We start from the raw sequence: 15691 nt of genomic DNA on the forward strand, positions 1-15691 counted from the left end.
ATCACATGATCTCAACCTGATAGAGCCAGCATTTCACTTGCTGAATGTTACATACCTGCATATGCGGCGCTCCTCTTCCCTGCCTCCTGCTCAAGGAAGAGAGAGTACCCCCTCTTCCCCTTAGCTTCCGCTACAGCAACTGCCGCGAAAGAGAGGGAGACCTTCCTCCACCTCGCAACCACTCCAGCAGCAGCCAGTACAGAGAAGAGGGAGACCCTCCTCCACTTCACGACCACCACACCACCAGCCTCCACAGAGAAGGGGAAGACCTCCCTCCACCTATCAGCCGCCTCCCCTGGGACAGCTACACAGGAGAGAGAGAGAGAGACCTTCTTCCTTGCCGCAGTCAGGTCCTGCAATTCACAAATCTAGTGTTCACCTCCGGAACTACTGGACTTTATAACAGGCGATTAAGCCACACACAAGATGGCCGCAGATCCTGACACAGGAATTGATGTGCGACTTATTTTGGAGCCAAAGGAAGTCCCTTCCTTCCTGTTCCTATTTAAACCTTCCAGTTTCCTATGATCCTTACCCTCTGATGGTTGCCTATGCTTATAGTGCTTCCTCACTGTGCGCTATCCTTGGCAGTTTTTTGTGTTTGATCTCAGCTTGATTCCTTGCTTACATTGATTCTCCAGCATCCTGACCTCGGCTTGTTATTGTTGATCCTGTCTCCTGGTATCCTGACCTCGGCTTGTTTGACCACGTTACTGCTGGACTCTGGCATCTCCAACTTTGCTGTGCGTGACACTGAAGACAAAACTTAAGGTAGAAAGACCCTCAAAAAAACAACTGAAGAAGCTGAATCAAATCCAGAAGAAAAGTCAAACAAGCCGAGTCAATACCAAACGATCAGAGAACAGGAGCCAAATCAGTAAACAGGAGCGAAGTCAGCAAGCCGGGTAAAACGAATAAATAGCCACAGTAACTTGCACAGGAAAACAGCAGAATACACCAACCAAGGGTGACCCAGAAGAGGAAGTCCAGGCTTAAATAGGGAAGACGCCGACCAGGTTGCGGTGGTACTCGCTGCCTGGGAAGCAGCCTGAGGAAGAAGTGTTGCGGGACCAGCCACGGAGCGGGTCCGGAGAGGCAGGTTAGTCCTTACATAAATTATGTGACATTTGGGAATATGTTTTGGGACAGTAGAACATGTCAAAAAAAAAAAAAAAGCTCGTCTAAAGAAACTATTTTTCGAGATGTTCGTAATTCTAAAAGCTTTAAACTTATTGCCATTTTTAGATTACATTGTTTTGATTGTATCATATTATTTACTATTAAAAAAAGTATAAAATATGGTGAAACATTTAGAAAAAAATGACTGTTTCTAACTTTTAGTTGAAAAATCTTTTACTCATCTATAAAAGGTAATAAAAAAACCTGCTAAATAGATTCTACTATTTGTCCTGAGTTTAGAAATACCCAATGTTTTTATGTTTTTTTTGCTTTTTTCCTGCACGTTATGGAGCAATAAGTACAGGTAGCGTTTTGCTATTTCAAAGCCATTTTTTCCAAATCTGGTAATTCTTCCCCCCCATGTGCCATTTCGGGTATCTTTGAAGCCGGCCAATGCAATTTACCCCATCAAATCATATATTTTTGAAAACTAGACCGCACAGGGTATTCCAAATGCTGGTATTTTAACCCTTTCCAAGCACTTATTCTACCATCAGCCTTTGTCAAACTTTATGGTAGTAATTTTTTTGCATTTGTTTTTTCACACACATTTAACTTTAGGTATGAATAAACAGGTTCTGGTATATGTCACTATCAAAAAACACCCCAATATGTGTTTAGCAACATCTCCTGAGTACAGCGATACCTCACATGAATGATTTTGCCTGGCTGTTTGGGGGCAAAAGGGCCACATTTGGGGCATGCACATTTTTCAATGTTGAACTTTGGCATTTGGGGATCCACTGCCCATGCCCTATTTGGTACATCTTTGAGCCGGGCCATTTCAGTGTGCCCAACAAAACCATATATTTTTGAAAACTAGACACCACAGGGTATTTTAACTCTGTCCATGCACACATTTTCCCACCAGCATTTTTTCTAAGTTTGCAGTAGTATTTTTGTGTGTGTATTTTTCCCACACACACCTACTTTATGTATGAATTTACAGCTCCTGGTATATGCCGCTGTCACACGACACCCCAATATGTGTTCAGCAACATCTGAGTACAGTGATACCCCACATGCATGGGTTTGTCATTTTTGGGGGGAACTAAAAGGCCACATTTGGTACGTGTGCATTTTTCTAATTGGAAATTAGATGTGTTGCCATCCTTCCCCCCGTGTTAATTGGGACCTTGTTGAACCCGGCCAATTAAATTTACCCCATCAACTCATACATTTTTTAAAAGTAGACACCCCATGGGCATTTAATATGCCAGTATTTTAAGTCTTTCCATGCGAGAATTGTTTTAAGCTAATATGCTAATTTTAGGACTTGCTCACAAAAATATTTTTTATATATATATATATATATATATATATATATATATATATATATATATATATATATATATTTTATTTTTTTTTTGCCTTTTTTTTTATTTTTTTTTTTAAAAATTTCAACTTGAAGGTTCCCCTGATAGTGACATCAGTGGGAAATTATTTTTACATTTTACTGGTTTTTTACTATTTTTTTTCTAATTATTATTAATTTTATTTTATTTTTAATTTCTTTTTTCTAATCACACTGTGATTAGAAAGCTGAGCTGATGGCGAAGATCACCGGCAGCTGCGGCTGTGATCGCTCTCCGGAGCGGTCACAGTCCATCCCCAGGTAAGTGTTTGGTGTCGCTGGATGCCTCCTGATCGTTGATCGCCTCCTAAACGCTTTTAAAACGGGCGTCCGCCGCCATACAAAGTATGGCGGATGTTGACGCCCCGGGGAGGGGCCAGAGATGGCCCCTTTGTGCCGATAATGGCGTTGCTGAATGCCTCGAGGTCAAGGCATTACAGCAACGCCGTTTCGGTGCAGAAAGCGAAAATAGATCGCTTTCTGCACCCGTTTAATGACGTGCCGGTCCTGGCACGTCATTTGTCGTTATCGACTTGCATTTCCGTGACGTGCCCGGACCGGCAATTGTCATCAAGGGGTTAAACATCTGAAATAAAGGTTACGTTTTATTTATTCAAATAGTATATTGTTTTGTTAATACCATATTTGCTCAATTATAAGACGACCCCCCAAAATCTGAATATTAATTTAGGAAGAAAAAGCTTGAATATAAGACGACCCTATAGGAAAAAAGTTTTACCAGTAAACGTTAATTCATGTAAACTATGTAAACTATTTTTTTTAATAAAAGCTATGATTGAGAAAAATATTTTGTTTTTATTTCCTTTTATTTTCCAACCTGCCCCCCCCCAGTTATGCACATCTGCCCCCAGGCTTGCCACTCTGCCTCAGAAATGCCTTATACCCCCTATATGCCACTGTGCCCCATGATATGCCTTTTGACCCCCTATGTGCCACTCTGCCTCCAGAAATGCCTTATACCCCTATATGCCACTCTGGCTTTTAGGGGGTTAAAAGGCATATTATGGGGCAGAGTGGCATATAGGGATGTATAAGGCATTTCTGGAGGCAGAGTGGCATTAAGGGGGTTAAAAGGCATTTCATATAGCAATCTGCCTCCAGAAATGCCTTATGCCCCCCATTTAACACTCCCCCCCCCTCCCAATCTTACCGGTGCTTCTGACTCCCGGTGTGTTGTCCAGGCAGCAGGTAGACATCTTCGCGTAGGCAACTTCCGCTGCAGCCAGGAGTAGGTGCGGTTAGCAGCGGGGGTTGTCTGCGTCCATCGCGCAGACCTTCCCCGACTGTCAGAGTGACCTCCTTCCGGCTGCAGCGGAAGTTGTCTACGCGAATCGCGTAGACGTCTACACGCTGCCCCCAGCTACACACCGGGGAGTCAGAAGCACCGGTAAGTTTGGGGGGGGGGGGCATAAGACAGACCCCAATTATAAAATGAGGGGTATTTTCCAGAGCATTTGCAGTCATGCTGCAGCTGCTGCTCTCCTTCGTCTTGGTCTGACTTATTCTTAAAGCAGCTGATCAGTGGCAGGAAAGTGCTCCAAGTTGTAAGCTTGCGAGCAGGGCTCTCTCCACCTAATGTATCGGTTTGTCTGTCAATTCTCATCTTGTCATACCCCTTGAATATACGTATTGTATTAAGCAATGCGTAAATTGTTGGCGCTATATAAGTAAAAGATAACAATAATAATAAGCGTAATCAATGGGAGCACTTTCCACAAATGCGCATTGTGAGTTAAAATCTATTAGGATTTTTTTCTTTTAACAACCTTACTGTTTAGCTATGTAAAAAAGCAACATATCTTATTCTCTAATCGGCATGTCGCTTGCATAAAATTATTAAACTCTGCACATCTGAATTCAAGGCAGGGCTGCACTTAGACATGCCCAAATTGACATAATACATAAATAATAAGTAGTAAACATGCATAATATAACAAGCATGATATATTCAAATACTGCGGAAATTATTCTACAATTCAGTTACTACATACCCAGCTGGGGGAACTGTAACCAGTATGTTTGCAACAAGTGAAATTACCTGATAGATTTTAAACTTCTTTCTATTGCTTCTGGAGGAATGAAACTTGGTCCAACACAGTGTATCTTATGAGGCAAGCAAAAACTGACTTCCAACCAGTTATTGATATGGAGTCGCACCATACCAGTAGTACATAGACTGAAATAAAACAAAGTAAAAAATGTCCTGTGAGTTACAAAGCTTGTATATTAACATTAAAATTCTACTATTTGTCCTGAGTTTAGAAATACCCAATGTTTTTTTTAAGTGATTGAGCAAATAGTACAAGTAGCGTTTTGCCATTTCAAAACCATTTTTTCCCAAATCTGTTTATTCTGCCCTTTGTGCCATTTGGGACATCTTTGAAACTGGTCAATGCAATTTACCCCATCAAACACTATATGTTAGAAAACTAGACATCCCAGGCTATTTCAAATTTTTATTTTAACGCTTTCCACACACTTATTCTACCACCAGCCTTTGTCAAACATTTTGGTTGTAAATTGTTTTGTTTTTTCCCCACACACACATTGTACTTCAGTTATGAATTAACCGCTCCTGTCAAACAACACCCCAATATGTGGTCAGCAAACTCCTGAGTACAGTGATACCCCACATATCACTGTTTGGGCCACATTTGGAATGTGTGCATTTTTCAAATTGGAATTTTATTAAAATCTCCCTCTGCCATCTTGCAAGTTAAAATACCAGCATCAGAAATACCCTAGTGTGTCTAGTTTTCAAGAATATATGATTTTATGGGGGTAAGTTGAACTGACCGGCTTCAAAGATTTCCCAAATAGCATACGTGGGCAGAATTTTCAACATGTCAAAATTCATATGAAAAATGCACACTTCCCAAATGTGGCCTTTTAGTCCCCAAACAAATAGACAAACCTGTAAGGGACTTGGTCCATACAGACGACTGTAATGACCCAGAGCACCCAAAGATTGTGTTCAGGAGTTATTGCGCAGTAGCGGAGTTGGACAGGGCCTGGTGCAGGGTAACTGCACTCTCCTGGGTGGGCATCTAGGGTTATGTAGCCACATACCAGCACCCTGACATAGCAGCGGATTTTGTCCAGAGCAAAGCAGAACTTGGAGATATCCTGCAGGCACCCTGGAGCAGGCATGAGACATAGCACTAGAATCATGTGCAGGATGCTGCAGGCTGGGTGAATGGAAGCTAAGCAGAGTAACTGCAGAACATGGCCAGCAAAGTGACAGAGCGAGCAACAGACAGGGACAGAGCGAGCAAGTAACATAACCAAATACATACATGGTACAGGACACAACAAAGCACAGGGAACACAAGGGATGGAGTAAGGAGCCGAGACCCTCCAACGTTTCTCCTTTAAGCAAGGATAGGAAATCTTAACTGGGACATGAGAAGAGGAGAGAGGAACTGAGATCCTCAGATGATTCAGGGAATAGAGGGCAAAGGTACATAAAAGACAGATAAACATGAATACAGGAACTAGCCTAGGACTATGAGATAACAGTTGGAGATTCCGTCACATCATATGGCCATAGTATGCTTAGCCCACCACTACGCCAAAGTACTCCAATATACGGTGGGTCCTAACGCTAAACCCTGCCTACTGAACTAAAGTTGAAACTAAACACTGAATCTATACACAGAACAGAGAGGCATACCTATAGACTGCGACAAACATAACAAACGGGTGGGGCACACCTTATAAAGGAAACAGGAGCTGACGCAAAGAGCAGAACTGGAATCAAGGAAACAGAAGTACAGAACAGATCACAAGGAAATCCAGGAGGGGCGGCACTAGCACTCAACGAAGATGGACGCTTAATCTCCTAGCTCTGCTCGCCGTCCGTGTTTATTTCCGCAAAATTCGCTTTACACTTGACAATGGGGAAGACTAACAGAGCGGGGAATACCCCCAGACCGGCGGGATCGCGGGACAGACCCTCCACTCAGTCTGTCCGGTCGTTTTTTCAACGGTCATCATGATCAAGACTCGGGGGACCAAAAATGACGCCTTCGCCAGCCAGTGAGCGTCCCGACAAGGGCCACCCGGAGTCGGAGTCCGGTTTTCCTTCCCCATCAACCGCAGCAACATTGTGGCAGGATGCTCTTCGATCACTCCCAACGAAAGCGGACTTGGTAGCCGTGATTGACTCTTCCTTAGACCAGGCCCTCCGGGCGTACGGGCCGACCTCGTGGCCATCAAAGATGATCTAAAGCAGATTGGGGCCTGCGTCAAGACGCTGGAGAATGGTCACTCGGCAGCATGTGAGAGGATTGACTCCATATCCTCCACTTTACGCACACATACAGACTCTTTCCACTCACTGCGCCAACAACTGGAAGACCTCGATAACCGGGGTAGGAGAAACAACCTCCGCGTGCGGGGCCTACCTGAGTCGATCCCCGGAGAGAAGCTTCGTTCGACGCTCCAGTCTTTCTTCAACTCGCTACTTGCCTTACCTGCCTACTCTCCTATCCAGTTCGACCGGGCACATCACGCTCTCCGACCGAGGAGCTCCCCATCCTCTCCCCCAAGGATGTGGTGTGTTGCCTTCATGAACACACCATCAAAGATGCGATTCTGAAGGACTGTCGCTCCCTTGGCACAGTGGATTATAAAGGGAAAAAGATTTTTATCTACCAGGACCTCTCCCTGATCACCTTACAGAAACGCAGGGCACTACGGCCCGTTACATCTGCGTTGCGGGAGGCTGGCATCCCCTTTCAATGGGGATTTCTCCACTTTACGGCAACCAGGCGAGCTGAAATTCTTCTTGGAAGAACCGAGTTTACCCTACATTGATGTTCCTGACTGGGAAGCAGCTCCTCCACCTCTGCAGCCTCTCACTGACCCGGCTACCTCTTGAATACCGCACACCAACCGTAGGAAGAGGACCCACCCTGTAGCCTCCTCCACCAGCAAACTGGACTAAACTCCTTCCCGTTTACCTGGCTGGCTTCCTTGTCCCTTATCCAGGGGGCCACACACCGCCGGTCCGTCTCTGGATCACCCATGCCTGGGTACTTGCCAGTGCATGTCGATGACTTTGATGCTCCACCGCCTCTCTGCAGCGGGTCTTCTGCGGATAGGCTGGCAGAAACTTGGGACTTCGGCTGGGTATATCGTTTTGTTTTTCTTTATGCTTTATGTTTTGGGGCGCTAACTGTTCCTCCTGTGGCTGCCTAGTCACTTACTGGGTCACGTTTTGTTTTTTTGCACCACACAAATATACCTCTCTGTTTAGTTATTGCCCTCTGAACATGTTACTTTATGTCATCATATACTTGATTTAGCTGTGGGACTTTTTATTTTCCCGTTACCACTATAACTTTTATTTTATTTTTTGTTTTATGACACGACCTATAGGTAGGATGTTTGGGATGTATTAGCTGCACTCTGATGTGTGACTCAGACTGCCCTACAACTCCCCCGCACACCTTAGTCGTGCCACTTTCACGTACATGCCCCTTACTCATCCTCGCTCCCTTGTGGATGGAGACTACGCCCCCCTCTTCTCCATCCTTTATGCTCTTGGGGAATCTTTTTGCTTCTCCCACGGACGGTGAGGCAGTTGCTTTCATGTTTCTTTCTCCTACTGTCAATGCTCTCTCGACTTGCCACCAGTGTTGACCTTCCCCCCCCCCGAGCCTCCCTGTCCTTCCCCGGACAGTGCTTTTGGGACTCTTAGCAGTCCCGCAGCTCACACGTCCCTGGCACTTCGTGTCATTGGGATGAGTCCTCGCATAAACTATGCGTGTTACAACCACAACATTTTTCCCACGAGTTTGTTTTATTGGTTTCTCCTGTTCCTGGACTGACTGACCCGCTCTGGCTAACCTCCATGCCATATTGACCACTCCTATGTCAGCTGACCATTTAAACTTGGTCACTCTCAATATCAGGAGCTTGAATAACCCGGAACAGCGATCTAAACTCCGCTCCTTCCTGCGTTCCTCTAAATCTCACATCTCTTTTATTCAGGAGACACACTTCAGACAGGATAATGAATACAGACTTCTAGATAGGAACTTCACACATTCCTACTCCTTGAGCTCACCCTCTTCTAGGACTAAAGGGGTAGCACTCCTTATACACAAAGCGGTCCGTTTCCAATAATTAGATGAATGGAGGGACGATGAGGGCCGCTGTATATTTGTGAAAGGTTATATAGGTTCTCAGAAAATTACCCTTGCGAATCTCTATGCCCCCAACAAGTTGCAGGGCAGCTATATTATCTCTGTGCTCAATAAGCTGGCGGACTTCCAGGAGGGGATTATGGTTCTCGGTGGGGACTTCAATATGGTTTTCGATCCGACGGTAGACACGTCTTCGGGTAGGTCCCACATCCCATACTCCATGATTCGTAAAGTCCTCAAACACTTTAAATTGAACCAACTCATAGATGCGTGGAGGCCCCTAAAACCACCTATTCTAGATGAGAGATGAAAAAGGTGTTCCCTTTCTAATTATAAAATCAATTTGTCCAAATCCGAGGTGATGGGGTTCCACCTGTCGGCGGACCTGTCTCACCTCATCCGGACTAAAATGCCCTTTCGCTGGAATACCTGGGTGTCCTCATTCCTACTGACCTTTCTAAAATAAGGGCCCTCAATTTTGACCCTCTCCTGAGCTCCCTCCGGTCCGATTTAACCAGATGGGCCTTCCCCCATGTGTCTTGTTTCGGTAGGGTCGGTAGAGGCGGCCACTCTCTCCTGTCCTATCGATGTCCTTCCTAGGATCACGGACCCGTTCCGCTGCATTTCTCATACTCCCCAACCACTAATCGGCCCTACACTCAAAGCCTTTCGGAGAGTTACGTGGGCAGGGGGACCTTCCCTGTTCCCTATCTCCGGCCATCCTGATTTTATCCCGGGTGGGTCCCGTTCTCGTCTGGCGCCCTTCCCCCCCCAATGTCACTACTCTTAGGCTATGCCACGTAACGTAAGGCCCAGCCTTCAAGCCCCTGGCCGAGGTAACGGGGACAGCTAATAACCCTTTCCCAATACTCTTCCTTTACCATCAAATCAAGCATTTTATTACCTCTTCAGACAGGAATCCTCCCACTTGCTCTCTACCCCGGCGTCACTAAACCTTATTATTTTAGTCTTTGGGAGGGGGATCTAGGATTATCCTTTTCCTTGGAAGACTGGGAGAAGATGCTTATGATTGTCCATAAGGGGACCATCTCCAGCAGGGTGCAGGAAACGCTTTTTAAAATTACTACTCGCTGGTATAAAGTCCCCCTCGATCTCCACGGGTTCCTCCCACATGTCCCGCCGATTTGCTGGAGATGAAATACCCATCCTGGCTCCCTGTTCCATATATGGTAGGAATGCCCGGTTATCAGACCATTTTGTGATGCGGTGTCGGGAGTTATTCGGGAGGTGTCTGACCCCGTTTTTGCGGTTATTCCGTATAAATCCTACAAGGGATCTATCACATTCCACTTAATCAACGCTGCCCTCACCACTCTTCCCAGATCCTAGAAGTCCGCCAGTCCCCCTTCTATGTCTACCTGGTTCCGCATTTAACACATGGAGGTTCTCTCGGGCGCCGCCAGGGGCCAGGACCACACGGTCGGGCTCCGCTCGTTCTACTGGCGTTCTTATGTCTCCTCACTTTCACTCCGCCACGATATTACCTTGGTTTGATTCTTAGGGCAACTTTGCTCTAGCCGCTGGGTCGTCGCTCTCAGTCGATTGTTCATATTTTTGGGTTTTGGTTACAGTTCACATTAGTTTGGTCCTTTATACCGCGTCATGGTACCTACACACACAGGACCTATGGTTGGGATACTGACCAGACAGGTTTCGCTCTACCCGCCTGGCGATTATACCCTCTAGGTGCTATTGTTGTTGCTGTTCATTTCGTGACCAAACTCTGTGTAGTTCTTGATCGCCTATATGTACTACCCTGTTTACATTTCTCCTTATACTTACCTACTTGTATCGATGTACGCTGCCAGGATGGGACTCTGTGTTATTTCTCAAATACTGTACAATTGCGGACTTCGAGGCTCCTTTCTGTGCTACGTACCTCACTTGACACGATTGTATTTCTCGTATCAGTGAGACTTATTTGTTCTGTCTTACGTTGTATGCAATAAATGGAGAATTGGGAAAAAAAAAAAAAAAAAGAAAAAAAAAAAAAGAAATCCAGGAATGGGTCACAGCAAAGGGGAAACTCTAGCAAGATGGGGGGGGCAAGAGAGAAGCAGCTCCGCAGCCTAAATGGAGCCTGCCAAAACCTGTGGAAAATACCAGCATTTGAAATTCCCTTGGGTGTATATTTTTCAAATACCGTATTTGCTCGATTATAAGACGAGGTTTTTTTCAGAGCAAATGCTCTGAAAAATACCCCTCGTCTTATAATCGGGGGTCGTCTTATAATCAGACCTCAAATAAGTCTGACTATGAGACGCCTAAGATCCAGATCCCCCGCAGCTGCAGGGGACCTGGATCCTCCTGTCTCCCCCGCCCTACTTACCAGTACTTCTGAGTCCCCGGTGTGTAGCTGGGGCAGCGTGTAGATGTCTACGCGATTTGCATAGACAACTTCCGCAGCAGCAGGAAGGAGGTGTGGCTAGCATCGGTGGTCATCTGCGTCCATCGCTCAGACCTTCCCCGGCTGTCAGAGATCCGAGTTCCCCGCAACGGTGCCGGGAATTCTCTCTGACAGCCGGGGAAGGTCTGCGCGATGGACGCAGACAACCCCCGCTGCTAGCCACGCCTCCTTCCGGCTGCAGCGTAATTGCGTGGGATCTACACTCTGCCCCGGCTACATGACAGGAAAGTCAGAAGCACCAGTAAGTTGGGGGGGGCGCGGGTGTGTGTTAAATGGGGGGCATAAGGCATTTCTGGAGGAAGAGTGCTCTGTGAAATGCCTTTTAACCCCTTAATGCCACTCTGCCTCCAGAAATGCCTTTTTAACCCTCTATACGCCACTCTGCCTCCTGAATGCCTTAAACCTCCCTATATGCCACTCTTCCCCATAATATGCCTTTTAACCCTCTAAATGCCAGAGTGGCATATAGGGGTATAAGGCATTTCTGGAGGCAGAGTGGCACATAGGTGGTCAAAAGGCACAGTGGCATTTAGAGGGTTAAAAGGCATATCATGGGGCACAGTGGCATATAGGGGTATAAGGCATTTCTGGGGCAGATGTGCATAACTGGGGTGCAGGTTGGAAAATAGAAGGAAATAAAACCAAAATATTTTTCTCAATCATAGCTTTTATAAAAAAAAATAGTTTACATGAATTAACATTTACAGGTAAAACTTTTTTCCTATAGGGTCGTCTTATATTAAGGCTTTTTCTTTTTTTCCTAAATTAATATTCAGATTTGGGGGGTCGTCTTTTAATCGAGCAAATACAGTGTGTGTGTGTATTATATATATATATATATATATATATATATATATATATATATATATATATATATATATAGTAAATAAGGTTGAAAGAAGACCTAAATCCATCAAGTTCAACCCTTCTACCTTTCCTTCCTATTCTTGATCCAAAAGAAGGCAAAAAAACCTTAATTAAGCTACTTCGAATTCTGCCATCAGGGCAAAAAATCCTTCTTGACTCCAAGAGGCAATCAGATTTCTCCTTGGATCAAGAAGCTCTAAAATATTAATGTTATTCTATTTATAGCCCTGTATATGTAAAAAAATATCCAGACCCCTTTTGGAGGCATCTAGTGTATTTGATAACACCACCTCCATTGGCAGTGAATTCCATACCTTTATTGTCCTTACCGTAAAGAATCCCTTCCTTTGTCGTCTATGAAACCTGCGCTCTTCCAGTCTCAGAGGGTGACCTTTTCAGTCTCTCTTCATAACTAGTATCTCTCCATCCCCTTATTAATTTTGTAGCCCTCCTTTGCACTTTTTCTAATTCCTTAATGTCCTTTTTAAGGACTGGTAAGAATGCATGGTACAATTCTGGGCACCAACGACCTGTAAAGAAGCAAGATAAGATCCTCCTCCCTTGAATCAATACCTCTTTTTATGCATGCCAAAACCTTATTGGCCCTTGCAGCTGCTATCTGGCATTGCGCACGGTTGTCAAGTCTGTTGTCAACCGTTACTCCTAAAACCTTCTCATTGGTAGTTTCCCCCAAGGATATTCCATTTAAAGAATAGGTTGCATTTTTATTATTTTTACCATAATGCATAACTTTGCATTTCTCTATATTGAACCTCATCTGCCACTTGCACGCCCAGTTCCCAACTCTGTCCAAATCTTCCTGCAAAGAAGAAAGATTAGTCTGAATTACTCGGCCTAATTTTGTGTCATCAGCAAAAACCGTGACGTGGCTCTCAATGCAGCTTGGGAGATCATTTATAACGAAATTAAAAAGAAGAGGACCGAGGACAGACCCCTGAGGCACTCCACTTAATACCTGCGTACAGGCTGAGAAACATCTATTCACAACAACCCTCTGCATTCTATCTTTTAGCCAATTTCTGATCCACATACAGACATTTGCCACTAAGCCTATTTCTGTTAATTTATAGAGTAGCCTTTTATGTGGAACCGTATCAAATGCCTTAGCAAAGTCCAAATAAATCACATCTACAGCCACACCCAGGTCTATATTTTTACTAACTTCTTAATGGAATGCTAATAGGTTGGTTTGACAAGACCAGTCTTTCACAAATCCATGTTGACTTTTACTAATTGGATTATGGATCAAGATATGATCTTGAATGTATACCTTTTGCAACCCTTCAAATAATTTCCCCACTACCGATGTTAAGCTTACTGGCTTGTAATTGCCCGGTTGAGATTTTGATCCCTTTTTAAATATGGGCACAACATCTGCCTTGCGCCAATCTAATGGAACTATGCCTGAGCTGAAAGAATCCCTAAAGATTAGTAATAAAGGTTGGGCCAGAATCAGGCATAGTTCCTTCGGTACCCCTGGGTGCATACCATCCGGTCCAGGGGCCTTGTCTACCTTAACAGTATTTAATTACATGAGCACTTTTTCTTGTGTCAGCCAATCCCATGTTTGCTGCAACGGTTCCTTAAAATTAGCCACCAGGGGCTCCGTCATTGGTTCTTCCTTGGTATAAACAGAAGGCAAAAAAGCATTTAAGATGTCGGCTTTCTCTCTGTCCTCACTAACCAAATTTCCAGTTTCAGATAATAAAGGACCAACATTCTCTACCTCCATTTACATACTTAAAAAAATTATTGGGATTGGCTTTACTTGGCAATAAATTTCTCATTTTCTAGTTTAGCCAATGCTTTGAATGGAAATGTGATTTTAGTACTGTATTTTGGCCAAATCACATAAAATCACCTGCAATTTCAAGGCTTCCATTGGGTACTCTGGTATGTTACTTTGTCAAAATACATTACCTATTATATATATTTTTTTTTTAATTTATTCTTTATTATTATTTTTTCCAATAAAACAGACAGTGTAGACAAAAATAGCATGCATACATTTTCCAGTTTTATACAATGTTTTAGGGATAAAATATGTTTAATATCTCATATCATTTAAAATATCCCTATTTACTCTGATAATTCATTCAAAGTCATAGCATTCATGAGAAGGAGAGTTTAGAAGAACACAAAAATAAAAAGTATGAAGGAAAGTACCACGGAGATAAATTTATAACCAAAGTATCAAAATTTCAAAGCACAGAGAGGGAAAAAAAGATTGACTAGGCACAGTTAAGCCAGCGATGCCAAATTAATTCATATTTCTCTTTAGCATTAGCTTCTGTATAAAAATATTTTTCTGCTGAGCATTGATGGTTAATCTGAGATTTAATCTCTAACCATGGTGGAAGGGACGAATCTCTCCAGTATCTGGCTAGACAGATTTTAACAGCAAGTATGATATTTAGCCAAAGAGTTTGATTGTTCTTATTTATATTTGGTAAATCTAAATGGAATAGAAACTCTTGGGGGGAAAGTATAGTATTAAGTCCAAATAACTTTAAAAAAAGATCAGTTAATTGAGTTTTTATCTGATTTAACTGCGGACAATCCGACCAAATGTGCTTATGTGACCCTATTTGAATTTGACATCGCCAACATAAAAGTTCCTTTTGATGGTTGAAATTTGACTATACGGGCCGGAACCATGTACCATCTATGCATTATCTTATAAAATTGTTCCTGGAGATTAATGCAGTGAGATGATTTATGCGTAACCTGCCATGTTTTATGCCAGGAGGTTAAAGAAATAGAGAGATCAAAATCTTTTTCCCATTGAATTTGTGCTTTGCTCTTCTCATAATTGTTGTTAACCTTAAAGAGTTTCAGAATCTTAGATATTATTTTCTTAGAAGTGGAAGAAGTAACTAATTTATGCCAGGAAGTGATGTCAGCAGGCACATTGGAAGTAAGGAAATGCTTAATCCTAATATATTTAAAAATATCTTTTACCGGAAGACCGTATGTTTCGATTAAAGAAGGAAAAGAAGCCATTTGAGATCCAACATAAAGATCACTAATCTTTTCCACACCCATCAACTTCCAACTTTCCAATGAGAGATCGGGTATAAAACACGTCAAAACACCTATCGGGCAACATTTCGCAAGTTTTATCCCTTCTTCCAGACGTTTCTTATTTTTAAATAAAGTTGAAAGAATATCATTGATAATAAGACTAGGAATTATTATTTTTTTTAAATTGGGCATGAGACAGCCAAAAGAATAAAAAAGAATCAAAATTCTTACAGACAAATTTCTCTATATCGTACCAGCCAGCAACATTTTTCTCTTTCGTCAAATTCCAAGCTAGCATAAAGGATAATTGGGAAGCTTTATACAATTCGGTTAAATTCGGATAACCAAGCCCACCAAAATCTGTACTTCTCTTAAGAAGATCATTAGGAAGTCTTGCCATTTTCGCCGCCCAAACAAACCGTGAGAATAATTAATTGAGAAGGAATTAGTCTAAAAAGATATAAAATTTTAGGTATGATATAGGTCTTGAGGATATTTATACGCCCCATCCATGAGGTCTCCAACTTGCCCCAATTTAATAGCAAAGATTTTACATCGATAAAAAGTTTTATGATTAACAACAGAGGTTTCTTCTGATACTGAAGTGATTATAATCCCCAGATAATCAATCTGAGTCAAACCAGT

The 15691-nt window shown here is 43.1% G+C and overlaps 1 protein-coding gene across 2 annotated transcripts in view; it reads right to left on the reverse strand.

Moving 5' to 3' along the window:
• The window catches only part of LOC149279321 (GATOR1 complex protein NPRL3-like), a 111210-nt gene that overhangs the window by 68737 nt on the left and 26782 nt on the right, over window positions 1-15691 (reverse strand). For both annotated transcript variants that reach the window (XM_089501323.1, XM_089501322.1), the window contains one exon: window positions 4593-4730. In XM_089501323.1, coding sequence (XP_089357449.1) covers window positions 4593-4730 — 138 coding nt within the window. The remainder of the gene's footprint in view (window positions 1-4592; window positions 4731-15691) is intronic.

This window comes from Sceloporus occidentalis, unplaced genomic scaffold (assembly GCF_023333645.1).
Source record: "Sceloporus occidentalis isolate IW3139 unplaced genomic scaffold, rSceOcc1.0.p SCAF_171, whole genome shotgun sequence".
Lineage (NCBI taxonomy): Eukaryota > Metazoa > Chordata > Lepidosauria > Squamata > Phrynosomatidae > Sceloporus > Sceloporus occidentalis.